The 13,248-nt window shown below is 36.8% G+C and overlaps 1 protein-coding gene across 1 annotated transcript; it reads right to left on the reverse strand.

Moving 5' to 3' along the window:
- Nucleotides 1-4,570: 4,570 nt before the first annotated feature.
- On the reverse strand, nt 4,571-5,338 carry LOC126709896 (uncharacterized). The gene has a single exon (XM_050410262.1). It carries the CDS (start codon nt 4,967-4,969, stop codon nt 4,769-4,771), a length of 201 nt encoding a protein of 66 aa, XP_050266219.1. The 5' UTR covers nt 4,970-5,338; the 3' UTR covers nt 4,571-4,768.
- Between the last annotated feature and the right edge of the window lie 7,910 nt (nt 5,339-13,248).

Here is a 13,248-nt window from a genome sequence, read left to right on the forward strand (position 1 = left end):
AAGGAATCCCAGTACCTAATACCAACCTATAGTTGAACCATTACCCCAATACCCAATTGGACTTGTATTGTAGCAGCAATCTCTCCATTCAATGCACGACTCCCAGTACATAACTAACCAATGATGCACAAATCCCAGTATGTGACTAACACACCAACTTGAGAAGAATTGTTGGCTGCAAAGTTCTTCAATTCATCAACGATGAAAATTAGGAAGCTTCTTGGTCACAAAACCCTTAACGTAAAGATACAGTAGTTTCTACAAAGAATATGATGATTTAGAGCAAATTCTGCTTCCAGTTACAATATGCATGGATTATTCTTTTGCAACACCTTACATCACTTATGACGGCTCTTAAAATAATCATTATATATGTATAGAGTTGTGAGAAAAGAAACCCTACACAAATGCTCAACGATATGCGTGCAATCAGATCTGGAATTTCTGATTTCGTAATTCTCAACAGATACAGTTTGTGTTGAACTTCTGTTAAGTTTCAGCAGTAATTCTCGATAGAAAGGATTTTGTTGAGACTTCTGTAGAGTTTTAATGAGCAGCACATACTTCACTCGTTTCTTTGTCAGATTTACATGGCTTCAATACTAAACATGAGTACTTGTTTCTTAAAGTACTAAACTCATCCTAAACCTACCCAATTACAAGTAAAATGCGTTTTGTTAAAAAATTAGCCAATTACATCAAATATGTCCCTAACAAAATCATCTGACTAAGATCATCCTTAGTATGAATTTTAGTTGAGTTATAAAATAAATATTGTTAAGACTATCAATAGATGAGTAATGTGTGAATCCCTAAACCTTAGCGCCTTAATATATTATTATTTTCTCTTAATTTAAATTAACTTTACTAAACCATCAAATATCTCTTCAATTAAACTTTATTATTTTAGTTTTATTCTCTTGTGGTTTGTTAATCAATTCCATTTTTCTTGTGGATTTGACCTCCAACTTACCGAGTTATTATTTCATGACAATCCTGCATTTGTGGTTTGCTAATCAATTCCCTTTTCCCTGTGGATTCGACCTCCAATTTACCGAGTTATTATTTCGTGACAATCCTGCACTTGAGGGCATTATTTAGGTCGCAGTAAGTTTTTGGTATCGTTGCTGGGAATTAAGCTATTAGAGAAGCATTCCACTTCATTTGGAGATGTTTTGGGCATTAAATTTTTTCACATATTTGCGGAAGGTGAGGGAGTTGGTGGATGTAGCTACAAGTAAGTGGGACAGATCAAAACTAGCATATTGGTTCAAAAGACATACATGTGATGACATTCTACGAATACCTTTAAATAACCTGCATGGCAATAATGTACTCGTCCGGAAGGAGAACAAGGCCCAGAGATTTACGGTCAAAACATCGTATGGTGTGGTGCAGAGACTGCTCATCCCTCCGGGTGGGGACCATTGTATGGCTAGCGTGAATAGATGGGTCTGGAAATTGGTGTGGGCGCTCAATACTCCTTTAAAGGTAAGGAATTTCCTATGGAGGGCTTGTTCTAATATCTTGCCAACCCACGACAACTTACACAGAAAAAAGTTGCAAGTAAAGCCTCTCTGTGTGGTGTGCCACCAACATATTGAAACCTTATGCCATGCTCTTTGGGAATGCCCCTTGGCTTATAATTTGTGGCGACTGGACAGTGGTAAGATTCAGAAAAGCAATGCCCATGCAACAGATTTTAATTTTCCTTTTGACGCGAAGCATGTTGGAGAGGCTACCAAAAGACGAGATGGAGCGATGGATGAGGATTGCGTGGGCAATATGGAGGGCATGTAACAAGTTTTATTTTGAGTACTTCCAGCCTAGAGACTAGACCTGAAGCTATCTTTCGCGAGGCTACGTCCATTCTGCATGAATATCAAAAGTTAGTGGCAAACCAACGGACACATTAGCTGTTGAAGGGATGGGTGTAATGATGTCTCTTGCTTCTTTCTTTGTCCTGGGTGTCAGGCTATTATGTATAGCCCTGAAGCACATCAGGACTCTTACTTACCTTTTTGTACTTTTTATTTTATTATTTTAATACAAATTCTACATTTTCAGTAAAAAAAAAAAACATGAACCAAAAAAATTGAATAAATGAAAAAAATATATATATTAAACTGGTCCCATAATCTATTTTAATATTTTTTTTCTTTTTATGAAACTGGCCGCCTAAATTAATGGGCTATTTTATAAACCTTGAAGGCCCAAATTAAGGACACACACAGGGTTATTCTCCACTTCTCCTCCAACATCTTCTGGAGAAGTGGTAGCTGTAAATATGTGCAAATTCTGAATAAAGAGTGGCTTTATCATATAATAGATATGCCAAGTAATTTGAATTTAGATCTTTGTATGGTCGAGAAAAACACAAGGAGTTGCTCCCTTTGACCAGGGTCCTCAGAAGTGGATCGCAGATGGGACTCCGGACTTGGATCAAATGAAGGCAATAACAAATTCTATTTGAAAAACAAATTGAAATAAAGGCTCATTCATTCAAAAATGCCTCGAGGAACATGTCCTTGCTTATAGTAAGGGTTTAATAATCTAAAATTGGCTGCAAAGTTTGCCAATGCACTTACATAAAAGGCCCAGTAGCCCATTTCTAAGGCCTTGACCCTGATCCAGAGTCAATCAACTTGGTCCAATTCCAAAAGCCTCATTTTACTCCCAAGACCTCTTCCCAAATATTTGACCTATGCATGATGTATCAGTGATTAAATTCATTCCCGAGTCTTCTTTAAGAACAAAACAAACATACTCTTCTTAAGGGGGTGTTTGGATCATCAATTTCCATAACTCATAACTTTGTTTCCATAACTCATAACTTAAAAATTGTGGGACCCCATAGTTAGAAGTCCATTTGACACCACCATAATTCTGTTTCCATAACTTTATTTCCATCACTCAATTCTTTGATTTTTGAGTGATGAGTTATGGAAACTAAAAACATATTTTTGAGTATGTTTTCAGTTTTCATAACTCATAACTCAATGACATTTTTGTAATTAAATACACATGAGGACCCACTAGTTATAACTCAGCCGCACCTTTTGACTAATCTACCTTTTTCTTTTTTCTTTTTTTCTCCTGGGTTCGGTCTCAGGTGTCTTCCTTTTTTTTTTTTTCTTTTATCTTCTTTCCTTTATTCTCCTAGGTTCGGTCTCGAGTGTTCTTCCTTTTTCTTTTTCTTTTTTTTCCTTTCTTTTCCTGGGTTCGGTCTCAGGTGTTCTTCCTTTTCTTTTTCTTTTTCCTTCTTCTTTCACTGGGTTCAGGTTTCTGGGTTTCTTTTTTCTTCTTCTTCTTCTTCTTCTTCTTCTTCTTCTTCTTCTTCTTCTTCTTTCACTAGGTTCGGTGATCTGGGTTTTTTTTTTTTTTTTTTCCTTTCTTCTTTCACTGGGTTTGGGTGATCTGGGTTTCTTTTTTTCCAGTCTCGAGTGTTCTTCCTTTTTCTTTTTCTTTTTCTTTTTTTTCCTTTCTTTTCCTGGGTTCGGTCTCAGGTGTTCTTCCTTTTCTTTTTCTTTTTTTTCCTTTCTTTTCCTGGGTTCGGTCTCAGGTGTTCTTCCTTTTCTTTTTCTTTTTCCTTCTTCTTTCACTGGGTTCAGGTTTCTGGGTTTCTTTTTTTCTTCTTCTTCTTCTTCTTTCACTAGGTTCGGTGATTTGGGTTTTTTTTTTTTTTTTTTTCCTTTCTTCTTTCACTGGGTTTGGGTGATCTGGGTTTCTTTTTTTCTTTTTTTCCTTTCTCCTTTCACTGGGTTCGGGTTTCTGGGTTTTTTTTTTTTTTTTCCTTCGTCTTCTTTCACTGGGTTCAGTGATCTGGGTTTTTTTTTTTTTTTTTTTCCTTTCTTATTATGGTTTTTGGGTACTAAAAAAAAAAAAATACACCAAGTGACAGGTATAGAGCCCACAAATAATGTGAAAAATATTAAGTGATGACAAGTGAGTGATGGTGCCAAACGGATGTGATATTTTAAAGTGACGAGTGATAAGTGATGGAAATTGAGTAACGAAAATTGAGTAATGAAAAAAAGTCATCCAAACAACCCCTAAAAATTGAACCCAAATTCAGTTGTTGGCACAACATTATAAACTTGAGAGATTAATTTGATATTTACAATTTAGAGCATTGATGTAAAAAATAAAAACTTATTTTTCATTCCCAAAATTATTCTATCTATTTTACTCACTTTGACTTATTTAACAAAACAATCAATATCTCATATTTTTATTTTTACATATGACCTAATAAAATAATATAAACTATACCATTAAATAATTTTAAAAAATTTGTTTCTCTCTCCTCTTCCATCTCACTTTCTTATAAAAAAAAAAATATATATATATATATATATATATTTTTTTTTTTATGTTTACAATATATTTAAGAACTCACCATTCGCTATTGCTTAAAAAAAAATAGGTATAGATAATCTTAATTTTTGGGGTGTTGATTGGAAAAATAGCAACCGTTGATTTTTTCAACCCGATGCTAATGTTCTGAGGAGTAAAGATAGCTCTCAAATCTGAACCAATATTTCAACGTTAGTCTATGGGCACAACAGAATCATCAAAACAAAATCGTGTAAAACTAATAAAAATTAAAAGTCACCCTTTATTTACATCTGGATCACTAGCCAAAAAAAAAAAAAAAACTAAAAGACTATAGTATTATAAACAAGTACATATCATAGATCTCTCTACAACAAGGGAGATTTATAGAAAGAAGAAAAACAAAAGTGATATATATATATATATATATATGTTACTGAACCACCAAATGTCTGGCACAAACGGTGCAAGAAAACTTGCGCTTGGTTCTGAAATAGAGAGGTAGAAAACAGAACCTCCACTGGGTCTCAACATCCATGGCTTGTATCATTCCTCCACAGTATGGACACGCCCCTGGTGCTGGTTGCCTAGCCAAAACCCTCTCATCTTGATCGCACACAAACACTAAACACATCTTTCTTTCTGTCTTTTGATTTCTTTTGGCCGAGAAAAAAAAAAAAAAAAATTGAAGTTTAGCGTAAAGACTAGGTTGATTGCTGTTTGGAGATTCGAATTTTTTTATGTTGTTGTTGTCACGCGAGAGTATATGCTGGTGGTGTAGACTTGTAGATATATTTAAAGTTTGGGATTTTTGGGAGTCTAGAACAATTTAGCTGGCTCTGGGACTCAGATTGCCTATCTGGGTTCCGGGAAAGTGGAATTGATTTTGTGTATGAAGCGCGTTTCTTGAACTTTCTGTGAAGTTCTAACCTGCCCCAAATTCACACTTCTTATCTTTTGAAGAATCTAGTCATACTGGGGCCTGGGCCGCCTGGCGCGGTATGTCACACGCGTTTCACACTAGGTTTTTTTTAGGGTCTAATATATGCTGTAATAAACAATTTTATAAAAGTATTAACATTTAACACGAAATATAAAAAAGTGGTCAAAAAATAATTATTTTTTCTATAATCATAAAAAGTTTTTAAAAATAAATTTTAAACTAATACCCTATTGATATTATAGGTTCCAACTAGCTCAATTGATAAAGTTTCTAATGGTTGAATAAGAGATTTGGGATTCAATCCCTGCCTATACCAAAAACTAATTGGTATCTTGGTCTGATAATAAAGAGTTATCATCAGGAACGGACGTCATAAATTGAAACTTTCTCTAAAAAAAAAAAACTAATACCCTATTTATTAACTTTTCACTTTTTTTAATGAATTTGGTTAACAAGTGTCCTTCGGGTATTTGCATTGATCATTTTAAAAAAATATTTGATATAAAATTTATAGAAAATATAAAAAGTTGTCAAAATTTTTTTTTTCTTTTTCCTTAAAAAGTTTCTAAAAATAATTTTTAAATCAATATCCTTAAAGCATTAGGTCCCGTTTGGTATGCGAGTTTAAACACATGTTTTTAATTTTTAAACAATATTACACGTATTTTTACACACTTTTTTACCAACACATATTTCAAAAAAAAAAAAAAAACTGAAAACTGTTATTTAAACACACGTAACCAAACGGGCCTTGGTTTCTTTTTTCAATTGATAAGTGTCGGGGACGTTTTGCGACAAGGGCCAAAAATGCGAAAACGGCCCAAATCTCTCCTTGGGTTCTTTAAAGGTGTTTATTATGGAGAATCAAACCTAAAATTCCAAATGTATAATAAACAAAAGGCTAATGATGTTTAGACAAGAGAGAATTAAAATGCTAATAACAAAAGTGCAGAAAAAGCATAAAAACATAACAAGTCTGAAACTTCGACCCACAGTCACCCAGAGGAGGAAATTGAGAGAGGTCATGAGAAAGAGAAGGAAGGTTCCCCTATACCCATATTTCCACCCCTAAGGTTCGGAACTGTGAGATTGTTGATCGAATGAATGGGTTTTTGCTTTGAAATTTCAGCTCCCTAGGTAGAACGTGGTTGGTTGTTTTTTTAGTTGAAAAAAGACTCTTGTATTAAGCTTGGGTTGTTGCTCTCAAAGTAAAACCTCCTCCCCTATTTTGAATATGATTGTGGAATTTATATTGAGTTTGGGGTGCTCTAAGTGACTAATTTTTGGTCAATAGAAAAGGCTTTGGACCCCAAGGTGTTAAGCAAGTAGTAATTTTCAGGTTTGCTTTTGTTTGGATAAAAGGAAGGATTACTTTTATCATCATTAAGGGAAATGCTTGACTAAACCCTCATTGGCTCCTCATTTTCAGTTGTTTCAGACCATTGGGAGGCTCAACTAGATGAGAGCTAGCAGCTGAAGTTGGCCAATGAGAGCCAACCATTTTTAAAGGAAAAAAAAGGGTTTGAACAGAAACTTTGGACCGCAGTCACCCAGAGCATAAAAGTTGTTTTGGAGTGGAAATTTTAGATACAAGACCTCTTCCATGAGCCTGAGGTGCTACCAGTGTCCCTTGCTCACTTGGTAGCACGCATGGGCTGGGCTTATGCAAAAGGTCTGAAAGGAACCAACCTATACCTTCCAAACCACACTTTCTCAATTTCCTCATAAGTTGCATGGGCTTGGGCCATGCTTAAAAAAAATAAAATATAATATAACACATGAATTGAGCCCACAAGGAAGTCGGGCTTATTTGAATCGGGCTTGTACGAAATGTGTCGCAAAAATGGGTATCAACATTAGCCCCCCGAGCATGCGTGGAGCTTGCGGCATGCGGTGTGAGTAGTTCATGTTTCCCATTGCTTTGTAGATGTTGTCAGTTTGAGAATTAGTCCATCCAAACGCTTCATTTTTTTGTTGAGAAGGTACAAGTAGATTAAGCTCGTTTGTAGAAATGTCGCGCGTCATAGTGCCCACAAGTCCAAGAAAGTCAAGTTGTAACCAGGTTATAGGTCCAACACGAAATGGTCCTTGCCTTCCATGTCTCACATGTATATAAATCTCATCGTGTATTAACATTATTGTACCGCTTGCTTACTTGAGCTTGTACCTGGTAGTGAGAAATTTGGTGTAGAGTGCCTGTAGGCTAATTATAAAACAAAGCTGAGTACTTGGCCTGATATGTGTATCGTGCCCGTTAATACTTTTCAAAGGGAGCAAAATTGGCCAAATGAAAAATAAAGCCTTCCCTTAATTCAACAAGGTTGGCCCAGGTCGTTTAACTTGCTCCATTAAGTCACCAAATGCCAACATAACCATCTGAATTAGTCAATGCTTACTAAACTCCAAGTCTCGAACGCCACATCAAGCTTTTCATCACTTTTGTTTTTATTTCCTTAGCACCGTTGCTTTGCAATATAGATTAGGCTTTTACTATTCCTTTCTTGCTTTTGTATTTCTTTTCTTTTTTCTTTTTTCTTTTTTCTTTTTTCTTTTTTCTAAAGCCTTCCATTAGGGGTACATAAGTACATTCCACGCCACTTACTTCTTTGCTTCTTTATTAGGTACCCGTTTGGATTCAAATAATTGTGACGTTTGTGTTTTTGTTCTGCGTTTTTCTCTTCTTCTTCTTTTTTCCTTTTTTTTTTTTTGTTCAGCCTGCAATGGTTGATAAGTCAACTGTGAACAGTGCACTCCCACAAATTACACTTTTCAACAACTTTTTCATTAAAAATAAGTCTCACAGCACTATTTACACATTTAAAAATTATTTCTCTACAATGTTTTCAATTTCAACAAAAATAAGCTCAATCCAAACGGATCCTAGATTGCTTCAGTTGCTTCTCTCTTTTATTCCTCAGCCACTTTCCTTTTCGCTTCTTTCAACACGCCTCCTTCAAAATACTATGTCGAAGACCCAAAAGAGCAGTGTGGCCCATGGGTAAGGTTTTGATGTCGACAAAAGAGGGGATCTTTGTTAGCGACAAGAAATCGGAAATAACTTGAAGAGCTTGGCACCAACCATCGTTCTAAGAGTCAGGATTTAAGTGAGCCAAAACTCCTCTGCCGTAAAAGAGAGACGTCTGCTGGTAGAAAGTAAGGAGCTTTGCTGAAGACGACTAAAGGAGGTTCGTGGCAGCCCTCTGCTCACACTTGTGGGCTTGTTGGTACCAATGGTGGGAAAGTGGCATAGACAACAAGGAGGAAAAAACCTTCATTCCTAAGGAGCAAAGTTTTGTTGTAAGAGAATGATGCCGAATAAGGTGACTAAGTGTTGATTCCATTCTTTACGCAAGCTTGATAAAATGCGAATGCATGATGCCCACCTTGGTGAGCTGATTTTTTGTTCGCTATGCCTTGGTTGTGCTTGTTGATACGTTGAACGTGCTGTTCAATTCAATTTGTAGGGTAGCTTTTCCTTGGAAAAATGATAGTCTCATTGCGTTGATTCATTAGGTTGAGCCATTGTTCTCATTGAAGTCGAAGCTTATGTCGAAGCTGATTCCCATTGATTTCGATAGTCATGGAAATTAGTTTGCAATGCGGCTGTGCTTGACTTCGTGTTGGAAGTAAATTGTCCCTATTGCTTGTTATAAATTTAAATGAGCGAATTGGGTCCATATGAGGAGATGATGATGAAACAATACATTGAGGATGATTCAATTTCTAAGTAGCCTTATTGTTGGCCAATTTGGTGAGATCGTGTTTGCCAAGATTAATTTCGATGAAGTCGTAACCATGAGCGATACTATTGGCTATCTTGGGACAGCTTTTTTGAGATAGAATGGAGCATATCACTTGGCGATGTAGTATAGGGGTGTGACATAGCTACTACATTGGTTGGCAGCCCCCTGTATCATATTCTTGCGATGAACGCAAGTGAGAGTGATAGTCACTGAGTGGTAGTCGCTTCTTTATTCAACAAGCTTGAAATGAAAGTGTAGAAATAAAACTTGAATTTCTAGTCCAGGGGCGCCTAACGGTTGAGTAAGCCTTTAGCCCCCAGCAATGCCATTGAGAGTAAGCCATGTGTTGCACAGCCTGATTATTAGCATGAATTGGTGGAGCCGAAGTTGGTGATTCCATGTTGCAGTCACTATTCCTTCAATGTTATTGTCGACAGCCTTGACATTTTGCACAAACAGCAGCTCCATTTTGAAAATGAAGCTGAAATTTCTTTGGCAAGTTAAAATTTGTTGTGGCAAGTCAAAATTCGCTGTCAATCCCTTTTCATTCCAATAGGGATTGTTGATTGCACCGCATTGCCATCTTGCATAGAATAAGTGTACTTTGGGAAATACGCCATTATTGAACGGGAACTTTGGAACTCACTTGGTAAGTCACACATCTTCTTCATTTTTTTTATTGCATATAATATTATATTGAGTGAGTTGTACTATGGATTCTTGTAGAAGGACTTTGGCTTAGATAATTGTGATGTTGTCGTTGGGACTTTCATTCCCGAGGCCACTCCCATTGCCAATGCATCATTTTCTGAGGTTGAAGCCGCTGCAAACAGCAACATGGAGCTGCAATAGATGGTACCATGGCTGCCGCTAGTAACTTTGAATCTTTTTAGTCTGTCTCTCTCTTGCGGCTTTAAAGTAAAGAAGAGAGTGATTGCAAACCAACGCCCCGAAGATGGTGATGTTGGAAGGGGACTATGACATCACTTCAAATTTTCCTTTACCTCCTTTCTTGCCTTTTTTTTTTTTTTTTTTTTTTTTTTTTTAATCTAATTGTCTTGTATCGAGCTCCAAGCTTTGAAAGTTTGAACTAGTTATAGTGTGTAATAGGGCCTGCTATCTTAGAGACACTTTCTCTTGTATTTCGTCTTTGTGAACAGCCCACTTATGTATAGAGCAACTCCTATTTAGTTGTATTGGTGCCACTTTGAGTTTGTACTATCATGGTTAGTTGACATAATTTGCATTTATATACAAAATGAACATATATGATATTTGGATGTATATTTTATATTTTGGAATGAAAAATTTATTTGTACCTCAAGGATGTATATGATTTGTGATTTATACCTTGAGAATGACTTTGTACCTTTCGTTGATAGGCTATGAACAAATTTTTGTTATGAAAACAGCCTATGTATGGCTTTGAGCATTTGAGTATGTTGAGGAGAGCTTGCTTGGAAATGTCATGTGCACCTTGTGATTGAGTAGCATAATTTTGCTAGATTATATGCACTAGTTTCTCGAGGATGACTTGTGCTTGAATTGGGTAGCTTGTGAATATGGCTTTGCCTTTGCTTGGGCAAGTTAGTAGACATGTTACTTGGTTCTCATGCCTTTGTGGATAGGTTTTGGCTAAGCGCACGTCTTGCTGTTTGTGCGCCATTTTTTTTAGCGATATTTTGATGAGCAAATTTTCTTTCACAGAAAGCAACCCATATATATTGAAACTTGACTCACCACTTGGTAGTTGACTTACTCTCGACATTTATTAAGTTGCTATTTTGTTAGTTTCAAGAAGCCCCCACATATGGGCTGCATTTTCGCGCATTGCGGCTCATGGTGCATTTGTTCGTCACCATTTCATAGGGCGATCACGTTCTCACATACAATGCATAGGCTTGCTAAGTTCTTGAGGAAGAATTTTATCCTCACGTATAACAAACTACCATGTGGCAATGAGGTAGTGATCCATTGCATCGACTTTCCCATATTTTCAAGGGATGGTTATGTCCTCACATGTAGTGGATCATCGCGCTTGAATTATAAGACATTATGTTGGCTTCCCTACCGCTTTGTAAGGTTTGCCGTTAAGAAAATGTTGGCTTTCCCTACTTTGTCGAGGGCATTGCATCCTCGCAAATAGGGGTCTTGCCACATATGAATGATATGACATCTCGCCGACTTCCTAATCATTCAGTAGGAATTTCCTTTTGAGGACGTATTGGCTTCCCTACCTTGTTGAGGGCTAGTTGTGCCCTCACAAGTAGGGGTATCACCATAATAAAACGTCTCATTGGCTTCCTAGCCATTTGATAGGGCTTACCATTGAAAGAGTATGTGTTTGGCTTTTCCTACCTTATTAAGAGTATTTTTTACCCTCGCATGTGGAGGCTTTGCCGTAAGAGTAATTTGTTGGTTTTCTTACACTTCACAAGGTTTCTCATTAGAAGAAAGTTTTGGCTTTCCCTACCTTATTGAGAGTATTTTTTACCCTCGCATGTAAAGACTTTGTCGTAGGAGTAATTTGTCAGTTTTCTTGCCACTTCGCAAGGTTTCTCATTAGAAGAAAGTGTTGGCTTTCCCTACCTTATTGAAGGCATTGCACCTTCGCATGTAGGGATCTCACCATGCTTGGATAACATGATAATTTGTCGGCTTCCTAGTATTTCATAGGGCTTGCTTTCGAAAATTGGTATAATCGAGATGTATTGTTGTCGCTTATAAATGAGACGACAAAGCGACAAATGATATGCTTCATGATGAGTTTGGCTATGACCATTGCCATTGCTTTTATGGAGTGGATTTCCAGCAACTAGCATGTGATTTTTGAGCTTTTTGACTTCAATATCTAAAGCGAGGTTTGTCAAAGAATTCTTCAAAGGCACGCGCACAAACCCTTCTTATTGGTTGGCTTAGTTGCGGATTTCATTTGCAAGAGTTGAGTGACAATAATAATTTTCTTGAGGATGAAAACATTGAGAGAGGTCATGAGGAAGAGAATGAATGTTCCCCTATACCCATATTTCCACCCCCCTAAGGTTCGGAATTGTGAGATTGTTGATCGGAGGAATGGATTTTTGCTCTGAAGTTTCAGCTCCCTAGGTAGAACGTGGTTGGTTGTTTTTTTAGTTGAAGAAAGACTCTTGTATTAAGCTTCAGGTGTTGCTCTCAGAGTAAAACCTCCTCCCCTGTTTTGAATCTGATTGTGGAATTTATATTGAGTTTAGGGTGCTCTAAGTGACTGGTTTTTGGTCAATAGAAAAGGCTTTGGACCCCAAGGTATTAAGCAAGTAGTAATTTTCAGGTTTGCTTTTGTTTGGATAAAAGGAAGGATTACTTTTATCATCATTAAGGGAAACACTTGACTAAACCCTCATTGGCTCCTCATTTTCAGTTGTTTCAGACCATTGGGAGGCTCAACTAGATGAGAGCTAGCAGCTGAAGTTGGCCAATGAGAGCTAACCATTTTTAAAGGAAAAAAAGGGTTTGGACAGAAACTTTGGGCCGCAGTCACCCAGAGCATTAAGTTGTTTTGGGGTGGAAATTTTGAATACAAGACCTCTTCCATGAGCCTGAGATGCTACCAGTGTCCCTTACCCACTTGGTAGCACGCATGGGCTAGGCTCATGCAAAAGGTCCGAAAGGAACTAACTCGTACCCTCCAAACCACACTTTCTCAATTTCCCCATAAGTTGCATGGACTTGGGTCATGCTTAAAAGAATAAAATATAATATAATACATGAATTGAGCCCACAAGGAAGTCAGGCTTGTTTGAATCAGGCTTGTAAGAAATGTGTCGTGAAAATGGGTATCAACAATAAGTTACACCTATATCTGGTTTAGAACTATGCAGAGACAAAGGCCCCCATCCTCAACAAACTTTAATATTTTAATTTAATTTATTAACATTAAATCTTCATAGAGTTTGGTCTTTCAAAATTAGTCCATCGCGCGGTAAAAAAAAAAAAAAAAAGCGCCAAGAACCTTATTTCTCTTTATTAGCACCTCGTGGTTTTCTAACAAACACGGTCCAAAATCCAAATCCAATTACAAGAGCAGTGTCACGACCCAAACCTGTATTTCAGAGTTTAGAGCATGACCGGCACGTTAATATCAAGTTTACCTCAATATTAACACGAACCAACCTAACTGAAGGTACATATCAAGAATTGTTTGTTCAATTCTTGCTTAGTGTCTTGCATAAAAGCCAATATATACAAAAA

Source organism: Quercus robur, chromosome 12, assembly GCF_932294415.1.
Source record: "Quercus robur chromosome 12, dhQueRobu3.1, whole genome shotgun sequence".
In the NCBI taxonomy this organism is placed as follows: Eukaryota; Viridiplantae; Streptophyta; class Magnoliopsida; order Fagales; family Fagaceae; genus Quercus; species Quercus robur.

Coding starts and splice junctions, on each gene's coding strand:
- LOC126709896 (XM_050410262.1), bottom strand. CDS start 4,969: ATGTGTTTAGTGTTTGTGTGCGATCAAGATGAGAGGGTTTTGGCTAGG.